The sequence below is a fragment of the Pelmatolapia mariae genome, linkage group LG2, assembly GCF_036321145.2.
Source record: "Pelmatolapia mariae isolate MD_Pm_ZW linkage group LG2, Pm_UMD_F_2, whole genome shotgun sequence".
Lineage (NCBI taxonomy): Eukaryota > Metazoa > Chordata > Actinopteri > Cichliformes > Cichlidae > Pelmatolapia > Pelmatolapia mariae.
The window spans coordinates 24,176,745-24,196,578 of NC_086228.1; the positions used below are offsets into that span (position 1 = coordinate 24,176,745).

The window sequence follows — 19,834 nt, forward strand, 5'->3', positions numbered from 1 at the left end:
CAATACAGCTTACTTTGCTTTAAGTTGAAAATCAGCTGTATTCCATTTCCCTCCTTCTTGTGGTATAAAAAGCAAACTATGCTCATGTTGCATCTTGCTCCCTCTAGTGTTATAAAAGGCAACCGGCACTAGTTGAACCACATTAAAGGCAAACTACACTCATTGGCAGTAGCATAGGCACACTTAAAATTTCTTCTGAAATTTTCGCTTTCTAGTTATTATTATTATTATTCTTCAGTTTCCGCCTGAAATTTTGCAGCAAATCTCGCCCCGCAGTTTTGAGACAAGCTTCATATATGTTACCTCATTTTGTGCGGCCGGATCTGGAATGGTGTGCTATGACTTTTGGTGTTTATGACTTTTATAGTTTTTTTAATATTAATATTTTAGTGAAAATTTTCCCGCGCTCCTCTGCCGAACAGTTTTGACATTAGGGTTACATATGTTAGATCATTTTGTGCGGCTGGAGCTGGACTATTATGTTATGACTTTTGGTGTTTATGATTTTTATAGTTTTTTAAATATTAATATTTTAGTGCAAATTTAGGCCAATTCATCTTTTGGCGCCAAATAAACAGACTTCATTTGTGGTGTGTTGGCGCCATCTTTTGGTCCCATTGAAACAAATTTCAAACTTTATTTGTGGTGTGTTGGCTCTCTCTAGTGGTATGCCGGGAGTGGTACAGCCTGTCTACCCTTATTTGGATACCGTAATGACGACAATATCAATGGCGCGCACAGCCTCGCTGCTTTCAGGAACCATTGGAGGTTTTAAGGTTGTGCAACCATTGAATAGTTACAGTAAGCACAATGGCTTCTATGCTTGGTGGAAAACTCCATATCCCACAATTCATAGCACACCTCTGCCGAGTTAAACAATGGCGGCCACCACTTCGTTTTATATGTCTTTTATTAGTGTTTCTAGGTCACAAAATCAACTTTTAAGATATTTTCAGGCGAGAATGTAGGTGTGTAAACTTCAAATATCTGCTTGTTTTATCAAGACATCCCATATTAGCGACAGTGCTCTGACCACGTCGGTCCTGCCTGACAGCTAGCCGGCTACCTAGCTAGCTGCCGCACTTGGCTGCAAGTGGACAGCGAGGGGACTCTCTCTCTCGTTTCACCTCCCCGGTCTCTCACAAATGCTCGCACAGAATCGGAGTTACAGCTGGATGTGGAAAAAATAACTGAGTTGTTTGGTAGTGCTATAATGCGGAGCTACAACAGTGGGCAGCTATCCACCGGTGTATGACAGAAAGGACATGCCGCGAACGAGACATACGAGGCGGGGCAGGCGACCGCCGATCGACCGGTGTTTGCTAACGCAGAGGTCAATCGTGGATCAGGGAAAGCGAAGGCAGGAGCGTGAGGTGAACTGAATTTCAGGTAAGAAGTTATGACCTGCACTCTATTTGGGTCAGATATAAACCGAGTTTAGGGGTAGTTTATTTAGCAACAGTTCTCTTACGTGTTGCTGATAGCCGGCTAGCTAGCTAGCGCCGCTAGCTTAGCTAGCTAGCGCCGCTAGCGACCCTTCGTGAAAAACCACCCAGGCTTGGCTGATAGTGAGGTGGCTAAAATTTGTTTCATCGCCGGATCGCTCGGCAAGGGTCTGTGTCTTAGCTGGACTTATTTTTCGTTTATTTGGGCCGATGATGCTGGTCGATGTGGAAAAAATAACTGAGTTGTTTGGCGGTGGAGCTACAACAGAGGGCAGCTATCCACCGGTGTGTGACAGAAAGGACATGCCGCGAACGAGACATACAAGGCGGTGAGGCTACCGCCGATCGACCGGTGTTTGCTAACGTGGAGGTCAATCGTGGATCAGGGAAAGCGAAGGCAGGAGCGTGAGGTGAACTGAATTTCAGGTAAGAAGTTATGACCTGCACTCTATTTGGGTCAGATATTAACCGAGTTTAGGTGTAGTTTATTTTCGTTGTGCTGACTTTTTCAATCACTTACAATAACTCGTACTGCGTGCTAGCTAGCACGACGGAGTTTGTATACAGCTGTGTGCGCGCTAAGTTACCGATGTTGAACTTTATGAGAGCCTCCCTTGTCATTCTCTCGCCTGTTGAAACTTCAGTCATGAAACTGATCAATGATCGGCTTTTCTCTCTTGTTTGTTTATCGCGCTAAACAACAGCAGCACGTTTAAGCTTGATCAGCTGTTGTTAGAATTCATTTGCTTTTAATTTCTAGTATCAGCTGATGTTTGCTGCAGCCACAGCTGTAAAAACGGCTGTTCCAAACCAGATGTCCTTACTGAATCATCAGAGCTAAACTGGTGATGGAGAAACAGCTTTACCCTTAGGTGACATGAATGAGTTGAAGGGAAGTTATGAACTGTTTCTGAGAGACAAATATACACCAAGCTCCTTTTTTTGTGTAGCTGACAGCTGGTAACTGTGCAGGGGCGGATCTAGCAAAGCTTTTGCCAGGGGGCCAGGTAGGGCATTAACAGAGAAAGGTGGACACAAAGATATACTTTTCTTTCTTACTCTCATATAAAATATTTAGCTTTTATTAAATAGTTATCTGAATCTTACAACCAAAGTTTGTATAATAATACACAAGATTGGCTGTAGACCATTGTTCATCATTCAGAACACTGTGTAAAAAATAACAAAAAACAAAAAGTGAATGCAAAAGTGCATAAATATTTATTTTACGTGTTTGATGTGTGTGGCGGGGCATGGTCTGCAGTGCTGCTGCAGGGGAGGTGGACCCACCTGAGCGGCACCTGCAATCACGCCTCTCGGGCGTAGTCTGTGCTCTCTCGGCTGTTTTTTGGGTGTGTGTCGGGCTGTGAGTTGAAAAGCTACAGCTGTCATCTGTGAAGCGTGAGCGGTGTTTGTTTTTACCATAGTTCATGGTGGAGAATGGGTGCTCTTCTGAGTTTTGCTCTCTGTAGCTGTATGAATGGCAAACTACACTGAATAGCAGCGGCATAGGCACACTTAAAATTTCTTCTGAAATTTTCGCTTTCTAGTTATTATGTGTGCCTATGCCAAGAGGCACACATATTACTATTGCTCGGATTTATTATTCTTATTATTATTATTCTTCAGTTTCCGCCTGAAATTTTGCAGCAAATCTCGCCCCGCAGTTTTGAGACAAGCTTCATATATGTTACCTCATTTTGTGCGGCTGGATCTGGAATGGTGTGCTATGACTTTTGGTGTTTATGTCTATTATAGTTTTTTAAATATTAATATTTTAGTGAAAATTTTCCCGCGCTCCTCTGCCAAACAGTTTTGACATTAGGGTTACATATGTTACATCATTTTGTGCGGCTGGAGCTGGGCTAGTATGGTATGACTTTTGGTGTTCATGAGTTTTATAGTTTTTGAAATATTTAGATTTTAGTGCAAATTTGGGCCAATTTCTAGGTTCCTGAGAAAGATTCTACTTTTGGCCCCATAGAAACAGACTTCATTTGTGGTGTGTTGGCTCTCTCTAGTGGTATAGCCGTAGTAGTACAGGTGAAAAGATCTATGCTTGGGCGAAAACTCCATATCCCACAATTCATAGCACGCCTCTGCAGAGTAAACAATGGCGGCCACCACTTCGTTTTATATGTCTTTTATTAGTGTTTCTAGGTCACAAAATCAACTTTTAAGATATTTTCAGGCGAGAATGTAGGTGTGTAAACTTCAAATATCTGCTCGTTTTATCAAGACATCCCATATTACAGACAGTGCTCTTACGTGTTGCTGATAGCCGGCTAGCTAGCTAGTGCCGCTAGCACCGCTAGCGTATGACGACACTACGCAATGACGACACCCCTCCTCCGCTTTGAAATTGACCGTAGACATGATTTTCTGAGACAGCGTGGCTATCGCTTCACCGGTAACGCGTCTTTCCCCCCTCCTCTGCTTTGGACTTGAACTTACAGTGATTTTCTGAAGTGTTTACTAAGACACACCGTAAGCTTTTACAAGGTAAGTGTATCTCTCTGTCTCTGGTTTGAAATTTAGCTTTGAAAGTGATTTTTTTTTTTGTGTGTGTTTCTTTATCGATTTCTTTGTTTCGGCACGTTCGGCACGATGCTAAAGCCAGTTAGCGGATAGTCAGCTAAGGCAAGCGTTTCTGTCCCTCTTCCGGTTTTGAAATTGACCTTTAAAAGTGCTTTTCTGTGTCTTGACGCTGATATCTACAAAATGACTGTGATTTTATTCCAGTGGTATCGTTTGTAATTGAAACTTTTAAGATGCGACTCTCAAAAAATTGCTTCATTGTAGTCGGGTTTCACACCTCTCTTTGTCTCGTGGTTTTGTTGCTGGCTAGTTAGCTGATATTAAGCATCTCCCGGTTTGAAATTGATTTTGAAAGTGATTTACTATGACACACCGTAAGCGTATCTCTGTCTCTGGTTTGAAATTTAGCTTTGAAAGTGATTTTTTGTGTGTGTGTTTCTTTATCGATTTCTTTGTTTTGGCACGTTCGGCACGATGCTAAAGCCAGTTAGCGGATAGTCAGCTAAGGCAAGCGTTTCTGTCCCTCTTCCGGTTTTGAAATTGACCTTTAAAAGTGCTTTTCTGTGTCTTGACGCTGATATCTACAAAATGACTGTGATTTTATTCCAGTGGTATCGTTTGTAATTGAAACTTTTAAGATGCGACTCTCAAAAAATGGCTTCATTGTAGTCGGGTTTCACACCTCTCTTTGTCTCGTGGTTTTGTTGCTGGCTAGTTAGCTGATATTAAGCATCTCCCGGTTTGAAATTGATTTTGAAAGTGATTTACTATGACACACCGTAAGCGTATCTCTGTCTCTGGTTTGAAATTTAGCTTTGAAAGTGATTTTTTGTGTGTGTGTTTCTTTATCGATTTCTTTGTTTCGGCACGTTCGGCACGATGCTAAAGCCAGTTAGCGGATAGTCAGCGCTGATATCTACAAAATGACTGTGATTTTATTCCAGTGGTATCGTTTGTAATTGAAACTTTTAAGATGCGACTCTCACCGCGTACGAAACAATAACTGCGTTGTAGTCGCGTTTCACACCTTTCTTTGTCTGTCTTTATAAGGCGTTAACTACAGCACCCTTTAATACCTCAACTCTTGATTCAGCCAAGGTAAGTGCCCCCCCCCCCCCCTTATATTTTCTATGTATGTATTCAGCTGATATTTAGAAAAAAATAGGTGTGTTTAGCGCTGGATGTCATTTTATTCCAGAGCTGTTGTTTGTAATTAAAACTTTTAAGATTAGATGGTACAGTGTTTTTACTCCCTTCCAAACAGTAAAGTTCCTCTTTGTCTCTCAGTAGGAAATTTAAACCAGACAGTACAAGGCTACATTTCAGTGTTACAAGCCAATCAGTTTGCTAATTGTTCTGTGAGGTTTGTTTGCAAAGTTTAAGGTGTTAAGTAGGACTGTGAACATCTGGGTCTGCTTGCTGCTGGCATTCTGCCAGAGCCCCACCAACAAGACCGCCTCCCAGCAACGAGACTGCCTGTCAGCCTTGCAAGGTACCCAATTTTCCAATTACTCTATAAAAAAACTGTTGTGGGCAACAAGACTGTCTCCTAAGTTTGCAAGCCAATCACTTTGCCAAATGTTCTTGTAAGATTTGTTTGAAAAGTTTGAGGTGTTAAGTAGGACTGTGAACATCTGGGTTTGCTTGCTGCTGGCATTCGACCAGCGTCTCAGCAACAACACTGCCTCCCAGCTTTGCAAGGTAATTACTTTCCCAATTACTGTACACCAAAACGAAGTAACTGTCGTGGTCAACAAATCTGCCTCCCAACTTTCAAGGTAATCACTTTCTCAATTACAATATACAAACTGTTATGGAACTTAACAAAGCCTTAACACCGGGTAGTGACACTATCAATATGTCTATTTAAAGAAAAGAGATTTTTTTTTTTTTGTTCTTGTAGTCATCTTGTCTGTCAATGTATCAGAGGGTTAGAATAACAAATTGCTTGAAATGCCAATAATTAATATTCTGTTTTTATGTTGACATTCTACCAGATGCCGAGAAAAAATAAAAGATCCCAGGCACAAAAGAAGCGCTGGAAACCACTTGACCTGGTCGATCCTGCTGTCCCAGTGCTCTCTGGCCACAACCAAGATGAGGCAGTCAGTAGTTTTCCATCTGACCAGGTAATGAGGATATGGTAGTGATCACAGACAGTTGAACAGTTTTCAAAACACGTTTGAGACAGTTAAGAACACTTACCCATGCAGTTTAGGATTTTTTGTTATAATGTCACACAACTGGCATAACAGTGCATGGTATACAGAACATTTAAATGAAATGAATGTGTCAGGTCACTTAATGTCTTCTATACCCTTTTTCCTGGGTTTGCAGATGGCACCAGCCAGGTTATCTTTGGAAACACAGGATAGACTCACCTCCTTATGTTCCCCATGTACCAAGGTAAACATCAAAAAATATTCCTCTATTAACAAATTACAAGGTATGCCCACACATAGGGCTGCTCGATTATGGCAAAAATGATAATCATGATTATTTTCACTGAAATCTAGATCTCCATTATTTGACAATATGTATTTAACAATAACGATGTATTGAATAATGGCTTTAAAGATTGTCATAAAATAGTGTGCAAATACTGATAACAGTGTAAATGTTTGCAATATAAAAAATAAATGAAAAACGTAAACATGTATGTTTAGTGAACTTTGCAGTGTTGCTCCGTGGTGCAGCTACGACATTGTAGCAAAGTTTACACACTATGTCTACTTGATCCACGTCTGACTTCGCGAACCCATAATGTTTCCACCCCACTGAAGTTTTTTTGTTTTTTGTTTTTTACCTCTTTTCAACCAACGGCAGTCACTCTCCTCTCCAAATAACTTCTGCTTAGCTTTCCGAGCTTCCCTCTGTTAGCTCCTCTTAATTGTTGTGACGCGTGTTCAAAACACAGAGAGGTGTGCTCGATTTGCCGCACGGAGCAGCGTGAGAGTACAGCACGAGGGTGGTGCTAATAATCTGCTCAGTCCTTTTTAATTATCGTTGAAAGCTCAGATCGTGATTTCGATTAAAATTTGATTAATTGAGCAGCCCTACCCAGTCTGTATATATCTGATCTTTGGTGTCTATAACCACAGTTGATATGTAGTCTTTCACTTAAAGCATGTTTGCTAACTCAATTTTGTCCAATTTCTATCCAAAACAAAGGAAAATATGACAAAGGGTTTTTTATTTTTATTTTATAGCTCTGAACAGGTAATTCTGATGTGGTAGTGAGCACATACAATATATTTTTATAACACTTACCCATACAGTTGACCATTTCTATCTTATAATGTTACCCAACTGGCATAACAGTTCATGCCATGCATTGCATTGTAAAGTGAAATTAAAGTGTCAGGTCACTTAATGTCTTAACATTATATTCTTTTTTGCCTGGGTTAGCAGACAGCACCAGCCAGCTTGTCCTTGGAAACGGAGAATAGATCCACCTCCTTATGTCCTCCAGGCAGCAAGGTAACTTTAAAACGGTATTCCTCCATTAAGGATTATGGATATGGTTACATGTTGGCCTTATGCAAACAGTAAGAATTTTGTTGTCTCGCTTCTGTTAGTTTTGTTTAAAGTTTTTAAAGTTACACTCACTTTCAAATTTCTTAGTAGTTATGCAAACAGCTGGATTTTTTTTATTGCTTTGTAAGTTTAGTAACCGCTACTGTTTCATGTTTTCTTTAAAGTATCCAGTGTTACACTCTGTTTCAACTCTGTTAGTAGGTTTTCTAATTTTGATTAACTGTATTATCAGAGTTCAGAAACTCGTCCACCAGCAAAACGAGTCTGGGCAACCGATGATTTCCACACGGCATCAAATTCTCCACCTAAAAAGGTAAGCCTAACCCTATGTATAATCACCGGGGTTGATATTTAGTCTTTCACCTTAAGTGTGCTTGCTAACTCGTACTAAATATACTAAAATGTTAGACTAAACATGTACATTTGTCAGTTTCTTTCATCAGACTCCTAAAATGCAGACATCTCAACAGCTGTCTGTCTGTTTAGCTATTTCTATATCTATTATTCTGAATACTTTTATACCATTTTATACTTAAAGCTTCAGATAAATTGACATCCACAGTGAAAAGCAGTGCAAATAAATACAAACATTTTGTGACACTCATCTTTTCTCAAGATGAATGTCAGTGTGTTCTGTTTCAATCACATTTAACCTGTAACTGAATTTTGTGTCATTTCTTTACAAAACGTAACACAACTATGAAACGTGTTTTTTATGGCACATGTACAGAGCCATCTGGTTTAATCTGAAATCAGTGAATGAATTACATCTAATTTAAGAGCATCTGAGATCCTCTTACGAATAATACGTAAACAGGATTTCCTTTCATTTGTATTTAGGCTGCAATTTAGTTGATGTTTGAAGGCCCGCAGCAACCTAAAATAATGTGTTATACTGAAAGAAATTAACTGCTTTGAAAATATGAGGAGCAGAAGGTACAGATATGACCTTTGTAAAAGGTCATTAAAAAAAACACCTCTAAAGCAAATTACAGATATCTAAAATATTTGTCATTTTTACTTCCCACCTCTGCTCTCTCCCACTCTCTCTCACTGTTCCTGTCACTGTCTTTCTGCTTGTCTCTTTCGATTATGCTGTAATATGATTGAGGAGTGACATAATTTGGCTTCATTTGCCTGAACATTGTTTGATTATTTTACCAAATTTAAAAAAAAAATGTTTTTACTTTACAAGAATCTAAATTTATACAACTCTTGCCAATTAAAAATGTCTTACATCATTGTACCAAGAGTTACATATGTTTACTCAACCGTGAAATGCATATCATTAAATACTAAACAATAACATGTGTCACCTTTACATTCCTTGATCAGCCTTTCCACAACACAAATGAAGAACTACTGACAGAGGAGCTACAGAGCAACGCAGTTCAGCACTTCTGGCGTGTCAGTGCAACTCATTGTCAAAGTGATGAAAGGTACACAGAATTCTCTCGAAATCATCAGTGCACATGCAATGCCCTCACATTCCTGGCCTACCTTAATGAGGAACACCAGTTCAACACAGCCCGACTTGATAAGGTGCTTGAACAGGGAGATGCACTCTACTGTTGGATTAAAACAAATCTTCAGCAGGAGAGGCGTTATACACAAAATCATCTGACCATAGAGGAACTGCCCAAAAAAGTTCATGCTGACATAAATGTCTACAGTGTGAAAATGGACAACATAAGGTATGGATACCTGAAAGCAGCAGACAAAACTTATCAAAGAAAAGAGTGGTGGTTGCCTCTTGCTAGTCGTCTTGTATGTCTGTCAACAGATGTGAGCTATGCTTTGCTCATGGTCTCACCTCAGTGCATTGCAGTTTTCCGTGACAAATCTGGGAGGTATGGATTATTTGATTCACATTCAAGAAGTGCAGCAGGTTTACCCCAGCCAAATGGAACAGCAGTCATGCTCACTTTCACTCATGTGAATGACCTGATCACCCACCTTCATAACCTTTTTCAAAATCAAGGCAGGTATGCAAGATATGAGTTTGTGCCTGTTTCTTTCAAAAGAGTCAGCACTCACAACGAACAGCCTGCACAGTCAACTCAAGCAACACCAAGAGCAACAGCTACATCACCACAAAATGATGAACCACAAATCACAAATCCCACTGTGCAAGTGCCTCAACCAGAATCAGCCCAAACCTACATGACAATGTTAGAAAGTGCTTTAAACCCGCAACAAGACAAAATGGCTTCAAATCAAATTTGTGAACATCAACTTGAAACATCTGTTGATCCAACAAGCAACATCCAAACAGAACAACAAGAAAATCTTGAACTCAATAATGAAAGAGATAAAGTCATAGATAAACCCCCCCAAAAAACAAGAAATGTGTGCAGATTAAATAAACGACGACGTGGGAAAGCTATTCGTCAAGCTCAAAAAAGTCACAAGCAGCATGTAAAAGCTAAAGAAAAATCTTCATCTGAAGACTTGACAAAGAAGATAAACAAAAGAAGACACGAAAAGGAACGATATGCCTGCTTTCCTGAATTTAGAATGAAAAAATTACAGGCTGTGAAAACTCAATATGCTCAAAACTGTCATCGCCATAAACAAAAACTGTTATCAGCCAAAGATTATTATGCAAATCCTCATATTCAAGAGAAGATAAAAGCCCACAATGTGAAGAGATACCAAAATGATCCTCATTTTCAACAAAAAAAGAGAGACTACATTATCAGAAGATATACCACAGATGCCAGCTTTCGAACCAGACAGAAACAATATGTGTTCCGAAGATACAACACGGATGCTGACTTTCAAAGCAGACAGAAGCAATATCTGGTCCAAAGGTACAACACGGATGCTGACTTTCAAAGCAGACAAAAAAAATACATGAGCCAGAAATACAGAGAGGATGATGTCAGAGAAAGGAAGAGGGCATATATAAGAACAAAATATGCATCGGATCCAAAATACAGGCACAAACAAAAAAAATCAATTCATGCCAGGTATCATAATGACTCACAATTCAGACTGCACCATATACAGCGCTGTGCAGAGTACCAGAGACACAAAATGGCTACCACTGCATCTTTCGCCATTTATAAAAAGTTGTGTGCGCAGAGAATAAAGAAGAAATACAGACGACTAGTAACACAATTCCAGCAGGGTCCACAGTCTGAAGCACAGCCCCAGCTTGTAGTGAATAGTGTGATGCAAGCAGCCACATTAGCTTTCCGTGAAACAATTAAGTTAGGACCCACCCATGTCTGTACAGTGTGCCACAGAACTCTGTTTCCTAATCAAGTAAAACACTGCAAAAGATCAAAGTATGTTAAAAATAGTCACATTGTTGACACCTGCTTGACAGGAAAATTTGTCCATGTTTGTGATAGTGAATGTACAGCTAATTGTACCTTTCCAAAACAAAGAATGCAAGAGTGGATTTGCTACAACTGTGACAGCCACCTACAACGAGGAAAGATCTCTTCCATCGCAGTGGCAAACAATTTAGCACTAGCACCCATCCCAATTGAACTGAGTCAATTAAATGTACTAGAACGACAACTGATTGCTAAAATTCTCCCGTTTGCCAAAATCATTGCATTACCAAAAGGACAACAAAGAGCCGTACATGGGGCTGTTGTTTGTGTACCGTCAGACGTGGAAACCACAGTAAACTGTCTTCCCAGACCTAGCAATGAAGCCCAGCTCCTGCAAGTACAACTGAAAAGACACATCAGATTCAAAGGATACCAACACTTCTACACTGTGAACATGAAGAATGTGTTAGCAGGCTTATCAAAGCTAAAAGAGATGCATTCAGAATACAAAGATGTATCTATTGATGATGACGCAACTTTTGCTGATCCCACAAATAATCAGATAATCGAGACGGAACATGACACTGCTGATACAGATATTCAAGATGCACTGCCCAGAAACTTTGACAACCAAATTGTACCAGAAAGAAGAACCACTGAGGAAACAACAGCTGGAATACTTGAGCCATGTCATGATGTAAACGAACTATTGGAGCCTGAACAGTCAAATGGAGAGCCCTTACAAGATACGGAGAAAGAAAAGGAAGAACTTCGCCCTGGTCTTGTTCTAGACACCTGTATGCAACCACCAGATATAGCACAGGACATTTTATCATATGGTGAAGGAATATTTAGCATTGCACCCGCCCAAGGAAATAGACCTGTTGGTTTCTTCTCTATTCCTAAACTTGAAGCCATGGCCTTTCCTGTGCAGTTCCCAACTGGACAGAACACATTAGATGAAGCCAGACAAGTCAAACTGTCCCCAAGCATGTATTTTAATACACGGCTGTTCTCTGCAGATACACGCTTTGCAACTGACCAAAGCTACCTATTCTTTGCACAGTTTGTAACAGAAACACACATGGCTACAAACAGCATGTCCATCCAATTGCGCAAAGGTAAGGCAATCACAAAGGATGGACGTAGAATTAGTAACAGAATGCTTCAAAATAAAGACGAAGTGGAGAGACTGATAAATAACAAAGATGCAACACGCTTCATGAAACCTCTGAGAGGTACTCCAGCCTATTGGGAAAAGGCACTGAAAGATCTGCATGCTATGGTCAGACAGTTAGGAAAGCCAACTTTTTTCCTGACATTTTCAGCTGCTGAAATGAGATGGCCTGAGGTTGTTGAGGTCATAAAAACTCAACAAGGTGAACAAGTGGATTTTTCACAACTTGACTGGAACACAAAGTGTGAAATTCTCCGAAGCAACCCTGTGACTGTGATGCGATTGTTTGAAAAAAGAGTCGATGCACTAATGACAACACTGATCCTGTCCCCAGCACAGCCCATCGGTGAAGTAGAAGATTACTTTTATCGAGTGGAGTTTCAGGCCAGAGGTAGCCCTCATATCCATTTACTGGTTTGGGTCAAAGATGCACCTAAATTTGGAAGCGACCTTGAAGACCACGTGTACAAATTTATTGACAAGTACATAACATGTAAGATGCCTGACCAAAATGCCGATCCTGAACTTCACAAAATTGTGTCTGAGGTTCAAGTCCACAGCAGAAATCACTCCAGATCCTGCAAAAAAGGTAATGTGTCATGTAGGTTTGGGTTCCCCAAACTACCTGTAGACCAAACAATGATCACTTTCCCAAGCCCAGATGATGACGATGATCACAATGATAAGCAGCATAGCACAAGTAAGGAGAAAGGCACAAATGAAAAACAAAAGCAAAAAAACAGACGAATGGCGCTCGCAAAAAAACAGAAAGAGGCCAAAGAAAAACTCCAGCCATTGAGAGATTTGCTCTGTGACCCAAATTCCTCGTTTGAAGACTTGTCTGAGCTGCTTCACAAATGCAAATTAACTTATGAACAATACTTGGATTGTGTCTTCAATTTAAGCAATGGCCATGTCATCCTCTTAAAGCGTGAACCTAATGACTGCTGGGTGAATGCATACAATGCAGATCTACTGAGAGCCTGGAATGCCAACATGGACATCCAATATGTCATTGATGACTACAGCTGCCTGATGTACATGATGTCTTATGTCTCTAAACCCGAATTTGAGATGACACAATTTCTTAATGGAGTCATCCAGGAGGTAAAAAAGTCCAATGTCAATGAAAGAGATGAAATGAAACAGATAATGCAGGCATATGCTAAACACAGAGAAGTCAGTGCCCAGGAATCCGTGGCAAGGACATGCAGCCTGCCACTAAAAAAGTGTTCACGCAGTGTGGTGTTCATACAGACTGATGATGATGCCCTGAAAATGAGTCTCCCGATGAGCAGGTTGCAAAGCATGGCACCAGATGATGAAAATGTGTGGATGTCTGGATTGCCAGAAAAATATGCAAACAGACCCAGAACACCTGAGTTTGAAAGAATGTGTTTGGCTGAATTTGCTTCAGAGTACAGGATTCTCTACAGCCGTGAAACAGAGTCAAAAAATGCCATCCCTCTTTTGAATAACATGGGTTATATTCAAAAGAGAACAAGAGGGAAACCTGCAATAATCAGATATCCTCGCTTCTCAGAAAAGAAACATCCAGAAAAGTTTTATAGCAGACTACTAAAACTTTATTTTCCACATCGATCAAATGATGACTTTAAAAACACAGAACACTCCACATCCGAACAGTTCTACAAAAGTGGACGAAAACATGGTTTTGCAGTACGGCCAATTGTTACCTTTAACAAAAAGCGTTATGAAAGCCATGGCAAAACAATGGAAAGGGCATTGGAACAGATTGAACAACAAGGCCCACTTATCAATGCATGGAACACCTTTGCACCTGAGGTTGAAGTAGATCGTTTAGAGTGTGTGGCCCAACGACAATCCAGACACGAGACTGACGAAAATGAAATGGACATTGTTCCAGACTACCAAGTCAGTGGTAGCAACAGTGGAACCATGCCAGCAATCATAGCACCTAAGCTGAGCCCAGACTTTGTCAGAAAAATGTACCAAAGTCTAAATGAAACCCAAGCATCCATATTCTACGCAGTGCGTGAGTGGTGTTTCAAACTTGTGTGGGGTCACTGTCCTGAGCAGTTCTTTTATTTTGTCTCTGGAGGAGCTGGCTGTGGAAAATCACATGTTATCAAGTGCATATATGAGGAGGCAACAAAGATTTTGCACCAACTCCCCAGATTCCGTGACCAAGCAGACATGTCCTACCCTGCAGTACTGCTGACTGCATTTACTGGCACTGCAGCTTTTAACATATCTGGGAAAACACTGCACTCTCTGCTAAAGCTGCCAAAATCTTTAAAACCGCCGTATCAGGGATTGGGCAATGCACTGGATGAAGTGAGAGCTTCACTTTCAAATGCAGAGATTCTGGTCATTGATGAGATATCTATGGTTTCTAAAGACCTTTTTGCCTACATCCACTGGAGACTTCAGCAGATCAAAGGAAACAAGAAGCCTTTTGGTGGGATGTCTATCCTTGCAGTAGGAGACTTTTACCAGCTGCCACCCCTTGGAAAAGCCAAACCACTCTGTGTGTACGAGGACAATGTCTTTGATCTCTGGAAAGACTATTTCCACATGGTCAACCTGACAGAAATCATGCGACAGAAAGATGATCATTCTTTTGCTGAAGTTCTGAACAGGATAAGAGTGAAGCAAAAAACAAATTCTCTTGAAGCCAATGATAAAGCCTTGCTCACACAGGCTATCCATGACATAAAAGACTGTCCATCTAATGTATTACACATTTATGCTACAAACAAAGAGGTCGACAAACACAATTCAGCAACTGTAACTGCTCTTCATTCTGATATCATAAATATTCAGGCCGAAGACTACAGAAAAGACCCACGGACGGGTGAGATGGTCCTCCTGGCAGATATGATGAAAGGCAACAAAAGAGATTTACCTGATAACATACAAGCTGCACCTGGAGTGCGTGTTATGATTATTAGAAATTTGGATGTTGAAGATGGGCTTGTTAATGGGACATTTGGAACAATCACGAACATTGTGACAACCACACAGGATGGACCAAAAACTGTGAATCTCATTGGACTTACGCTGGACAATCAAAATTCTGGGCAAAAATTTCGCAGAAAAATACAAGGATCCTCAGACAACCTCGTATATATTGAGAAATGTGAAGAATCTACAAGTAAAAAAGGAGTTCTTCGCAGGCAATTTCCAATGAAGTTGGCCTTTGCATGTACAGCTCACAAAGTACAAGGCATGACAATGGAGTCAGCAGTAGTATGTTTGAAGCGTGTTTTTGAGCCTGGAATGGCCTATGTCGCACTCAGCCGCACAACCTCACTTAAAGGACTGTACATCACAGACTTTGATGAAAGGAAAATCTATGCTGATCCTGCCATCACAGATGCACTCAAAAATATGAGACATGCATCATTTGAGAATGCAAGACCACTGTTGCAATTCTTAAAATCAGTTGTTCCCACAGTCCCCACATTGACAATTATCCATCACAATGCACAAGGTCTCCCAACTCACATGGAGGACATGAGATGCCACCATGAAGTCAGCCTTGCTGATGTTTTATGCATAACAGAAACTCACTTGTCTGGATCATCAGTTTCTCCCCGCTTCCAGCTGGAACAGTACAACATGGCCACACGCAACAGACACGTCTCTTACACAAACCATACAGACATGGCAAAGGTAAATGGCGGTGGAGTTGCAATGTACTACAAAACAGTTCTTATAGCAGAGTCTCGAAAATACCTGCAAAATGTGACTGACCTTGAATTTGTTGTTATCAAGGTTGAATCGCCAGTCACAGCTTTGATAGCAACTGTATACAGGCCACCAAATTACAGCCACGTGAGGTTTTTACCACAAATGCAATGTCTTTTGGACTCATTGGAAATGATGAATTGCCAACCAATTATTGTTTGTGGAGATTTCAATGAGGACCTTATGAGCAGAGGAAAAAAACCCATCCAAGAACTGTTTCAGTCAAGAGGATATGCACAACTTATTACTGCTGCAACTACCGAAAAACACACATTGATTGATCACCTTTACATATCACAGCCATACGCCTGCCTCCAATCAGGTGTTCTAAATACATATCACAGTTATCACAACCCCATTTATTGTGTAATTCACTAACACAAAATGACTGCAAGGTTGTGAGGGATATGGACTTGCCAAGTGATCTTAGTGTCTTTGCAACTGAGCACACTCTACCACCAAAAAGGACAGCTCACCAGTGGGAGCTGATACATAAGACTGCTCTCATCCATTGAAGAGCTGACCAGAAACGTGAACAGAGAGACTGCAACTGCACCTGATGGGATCCCTGCCATAACAGGTAATTGTATTTTTGTTTCTTACTTTATATTCTAACATTTATTGATATTCTTTGAAACAAACTATAATCTCATCCATTCATTAAGTCATCCATCCATTCATAACTCCTCAGATGTGTTCTGTCCAGTAAAGGCAGTGGAGAAGCCCTACACTGATCTTGAAACTGTGCCACGCTAGTAGAGACCGGCTACAAGGATGGGCAGGTATAGTGAAATTAAAATGCACCTTTTGGTTCAACAGGTTTATATATACAGTCAAGTGATCAAAAGACACCAGTATTAAACCCATTTAAACCAACTACATGTTTGGATTGGAACTGTATACAGGCCACCAAATTACAGCCACGTGTGGTTTTTACCTCACATAGCAACTTACCCCATCCAAAGACACCAGTATTAAGCAAATTTCTTTTTTTTACTTCATTTTTAATATAGTTTTGGGTCATTTAGTTCTAGAGTTAGATTTGTTTTTCCAATTATTTTTTAGAACTTCATTACTTGCCATTTCGCTAACTGAAGAGCTGCGCTTTGTGATGTCTCTTGTTTTATTGTTTTAAATTGTGTTTTCCTTTTATCTGTTTCTAGCTGTTTTCGCAAAGTCAGCCAACCACTTGCTTCCAAATGACCCTTATCCAGAAGTATCCGTGAGTGCCTCATAAACAGAAACTAACGTGGAGACCTACCTCTCAGAGAAAAACGCACACATAAGAAAAGCCGACCCACTTCAGTACTGGGAAGAACATCCTAATCTGTTTCCCTCTATGGCTGCTGTTGCGATCCCAGTGTGCCCCCTGTAGCTCTGTGGACAGTTTTGGATTTGTTTACATCTCACCCAACCGGTCCCAGCAGATGGCTGCACCTCTCTAAGCCTGGTTCTGCTGGAGGTTTCTTCCTGTTAAAAGGGAGTTTTTCTGAACACACTCTACCACCAACAAGGACAGCTCACCAGTGGGAACTGATAGATAAGACTGCTGATGTGCTCTCATCCATTGAAGAGCTGACCAGAAACGTGAACAGAAAGACTGCACCTGATGGGATCCCTGCCATAACAGGTCATTTGTATTTTTTTGTTTCTTACTTTATATTCTAACATTTATTGATATTCTTTGAAACAAACTATAATCTCATCCATTCATTAAGTCATCCATCCATTCATAACTCCTCAGATGTGTTCTGTCCAGTAAAGGCAGTGGAGAAGCCCTACACTGATCTTGAAACTGTGCCATGCTAGTAGAGACCGGCTACAAGGATGGGCAGGTATAGTGAAATTAAAATGCACCTTTTGTTCAACAGGTTTATATATACAGTCAAGTGATCAAAAGACACCAGTATTAAACCCATTTAAACCAACTACATGCTTGGATTGGAACTGTATACAGGCCACCAAATTACAGCCACCTGTGGTTTTTACCTCGCATGGCGACTTACCTCATCAGAAGACACCAGTATTAAGCCAATTTCTTTTTTTTACTTCATTTTTAATATAGTTTTGGGTCATTTAGTTCTAAAGTTAGATTTGTTTTTCCAATTATTTTTTAGAACTTCATTACTTGCCAGTTTGCTAACTGAAGAGCTGCACTTTGTGATGTCTCTTGTTTTATTATTTTAAATTGTGTTTTCCTTTTATCTGTTTCTAGCTGTTTTCGCAAAGTCAGCCAACCACTTGCTTCCAAATGACCCTTATCCAGAAGTATACGTGAGTGCCTCATCAACAGAAAATAAAGTGGAGACCTACCTCTCAGAGAAAAACGCACACATAAGAAAAGCCGACCCACTTCAGTACTGGGAAGAACATCCTAATCTGTTTCCCTGTATGGCTGCTGTTGCGATCCCAGTGTGCCCCCTGTAGCTCTGTGGACAGTTTTGGATTTGTTTACATCTCACCCCAACCGGTCGCGGCAGATGGCCGCCCCTCCCTGAGCCTGGTTCTGCCGGAGGTTTCTTCCTGTCAAAAGGGAGTTTTTCCTTCCCACTGTCGCCAAAGTGCTTGCTCATAGGGGGTCATATGATTGTTGGGTTTATCTATATACATTAATGCTTGTATGCTTTTCATTTATACTTTTGCCTTACTTTTCAGTTCATAATATAAAGTTACTTGAATGGTTTCCTTTTCCTTTTTTATTTTATATTGCTTTGCTATTTACCACAATCTAAATATCATGTTTAAATGTCATACATTATTGTAAATGGTATCTGTACAAAATATTGTTTGAATAACATGATACATTTATTAGTCCCACAATGGGAAATTTCATAATTTGCATGTGGTATTTTCCCCTTTGACATTAAAATACCTTTGAAATACAAATTGAATACCGCTTAATGGACATCTTTTTTTTCTACCACTTTAAACGACTCAAAACTGTAAAATCTAAATTGTAACTTCTCTTGAACACCTGACACTAAAGCATAATTTATTTTCTTTTATATCTATTAACTTATTTTGTAATCATGTAACTGGAGCATCTTTCTCTCATCTCTGTATGCCGCATATAACAGAGATCACAATACAGCTTACTTTGCTTTAAGTTGAAAATCAGCTGTATTCCATTTCCCTCCTTCTTGTGGTATAAAAAGCAAACTATGCTCATGTTGCATCTTGCTCCCTCTAGTGTTATAAAAGGCAACCGGCACTAGTTGAACCACATTAAAGGCAAACTACACTCATTGGCAGTAGCATAGGCACACTTAAAATTTCTTCTGAAATTTTCGCTTTCTAGTTATTATTATTATTCTTCAGTTTCCGCCTGAAATTTTGCAGCGAATCTCGCCTCGCAGTTTTGAGACAAGCTTCATATATGTTACCTCATTTTGTGCGGCTGGATCAGGAATGGTGTGCTATGACTTTTGGTGTTTATGACTATTATAGTTTTTTAAATATTAATATTTTAGTGAAAATTTTCCCGCGCTTCTCTGCCAAACAGTTTTGACAATAGGGTTACATATGTTAGATCATTTTGTGCGGCTGGAGCTGGACTAGTATGGTATACACTTTTGGTGTTTATGACTTTTATAGTTTTTTAAATATTAATATTTTAGTGCAAATTTAGAAAGATTCTTCTTTTGGCGCCATAGAAACAGACTTCATTTGTGGTGTGTTGGCTCCATCTTTTGGTCCCACTGATACAAATTTCAAACTTCATTTGTGGTGTGTTGGCTCTCTCTAGTGGTATGCCGGGAGTAGTACGGCCTGTCTACCCTTATTTGGATTACCGTAATGATGACAATATCAACGGTGCGCACAGCGTCGCTGCTTTCAGGAGCCATTGGAATTTTTAAGGTTGCGCAAATCATTCAAAAGTTACGGTAATGCTTGGTGGAAAACTCAATATCCCACAATTCATAGCACGCCTCTGCCGAGTCAAACAATGGCGGCCATCACTTAGTTTTTATTTTCCTCTTAATACTGTTTCTAGGTCACAAAATAAACTTTTAAGATATTTTCAGGCGAGAATATAGGTGTGTAAACTTCAAATATCTGCTCATTTTGTCAAAACATCCCATATTAGCGACAATGTTCTGACGATGTCGTTTCTG

The 19,834-nt window shown here is 40.1% G+C and overlaps 1 protein-coding gene across 9 annotated transcripts; it reads left to right on the forward strand.

Annotated features, from left to right (window-relative positions):
* The first annotated feature begins 858 nt into the window (after positions 1–858).
* Positions 859–18,600, forward strand: LOC134643538 (uncharacterized). Of its 9 annotated transcripts, XR_010573503.1 has the most exons (11): positions 859–1,871; positions 3,902–3,947; positions 5,034–6,112; positions 6,321–6,389; positions 7,392–7,463; positions 7,753–7,833; positions 8,856–16,299; positions 16,411–16,501; positions 16,883–17,349; positions 17,464–17,554; positions 17,935–18,600. XR_010573503.1 is itself a non-coding variant. In XM_065469889.1 (5 exons), the coding sequence occupies exons 1-5, from the start codon at positions 6,081–6,083 to the stop codon at positions 8,884–8,886; spliced, it is 285 nt and encodes a 94-aa protein (XP_065325961.1). In that variant the 5' UTR covers positions 3,114–6,080; the 3' UTR covers positions 8,887–13,831. The 9 variants fall into 9 exon arrangements, 2 of the variants coding, with proteins under 2 accessions (XP_065325961.1, XP_065325962.1); XR_010573507.1 differs by lacking the exon at positions 859–1,871 and having other exon boundaries at positions 3,138–5,684; positions 5,981–6,112; XR_010573502.1 differs by lacking the exon at positions 859–1,871 and having other exon boundaries at positions 3,138–3,947.
* Positions 18,601–19,834: the final 1,234 nt, after the last annotated feature.

What these genes read in the sequence shown, in the direction of transcription:
- LOC134643538 (XM_065469889.1), top strand. Translation starts at nt 6,081, where the DNA reads ATGAGGCAGTCAGTAGTTTTCCATCTGACCAG. An exon ending in GTAGTTTTCCATCTGACCAG is followed by an intron (nt 6,113 to 6,320) that starts GTAATGAGGATA and finishes CTGGGTTTGCAG; the next exon opens with ATGGCACCAGCCAGGTTATC. An exon ending in TATGTCCTCCAGGCAGCAAG is followed by an intron (nt 7,464 to 7,752) that starts GTAACTTTAAAA and finishes CTGTATTATCAG; the next exon opens with AGTTCAGAAACTCGTCCACC.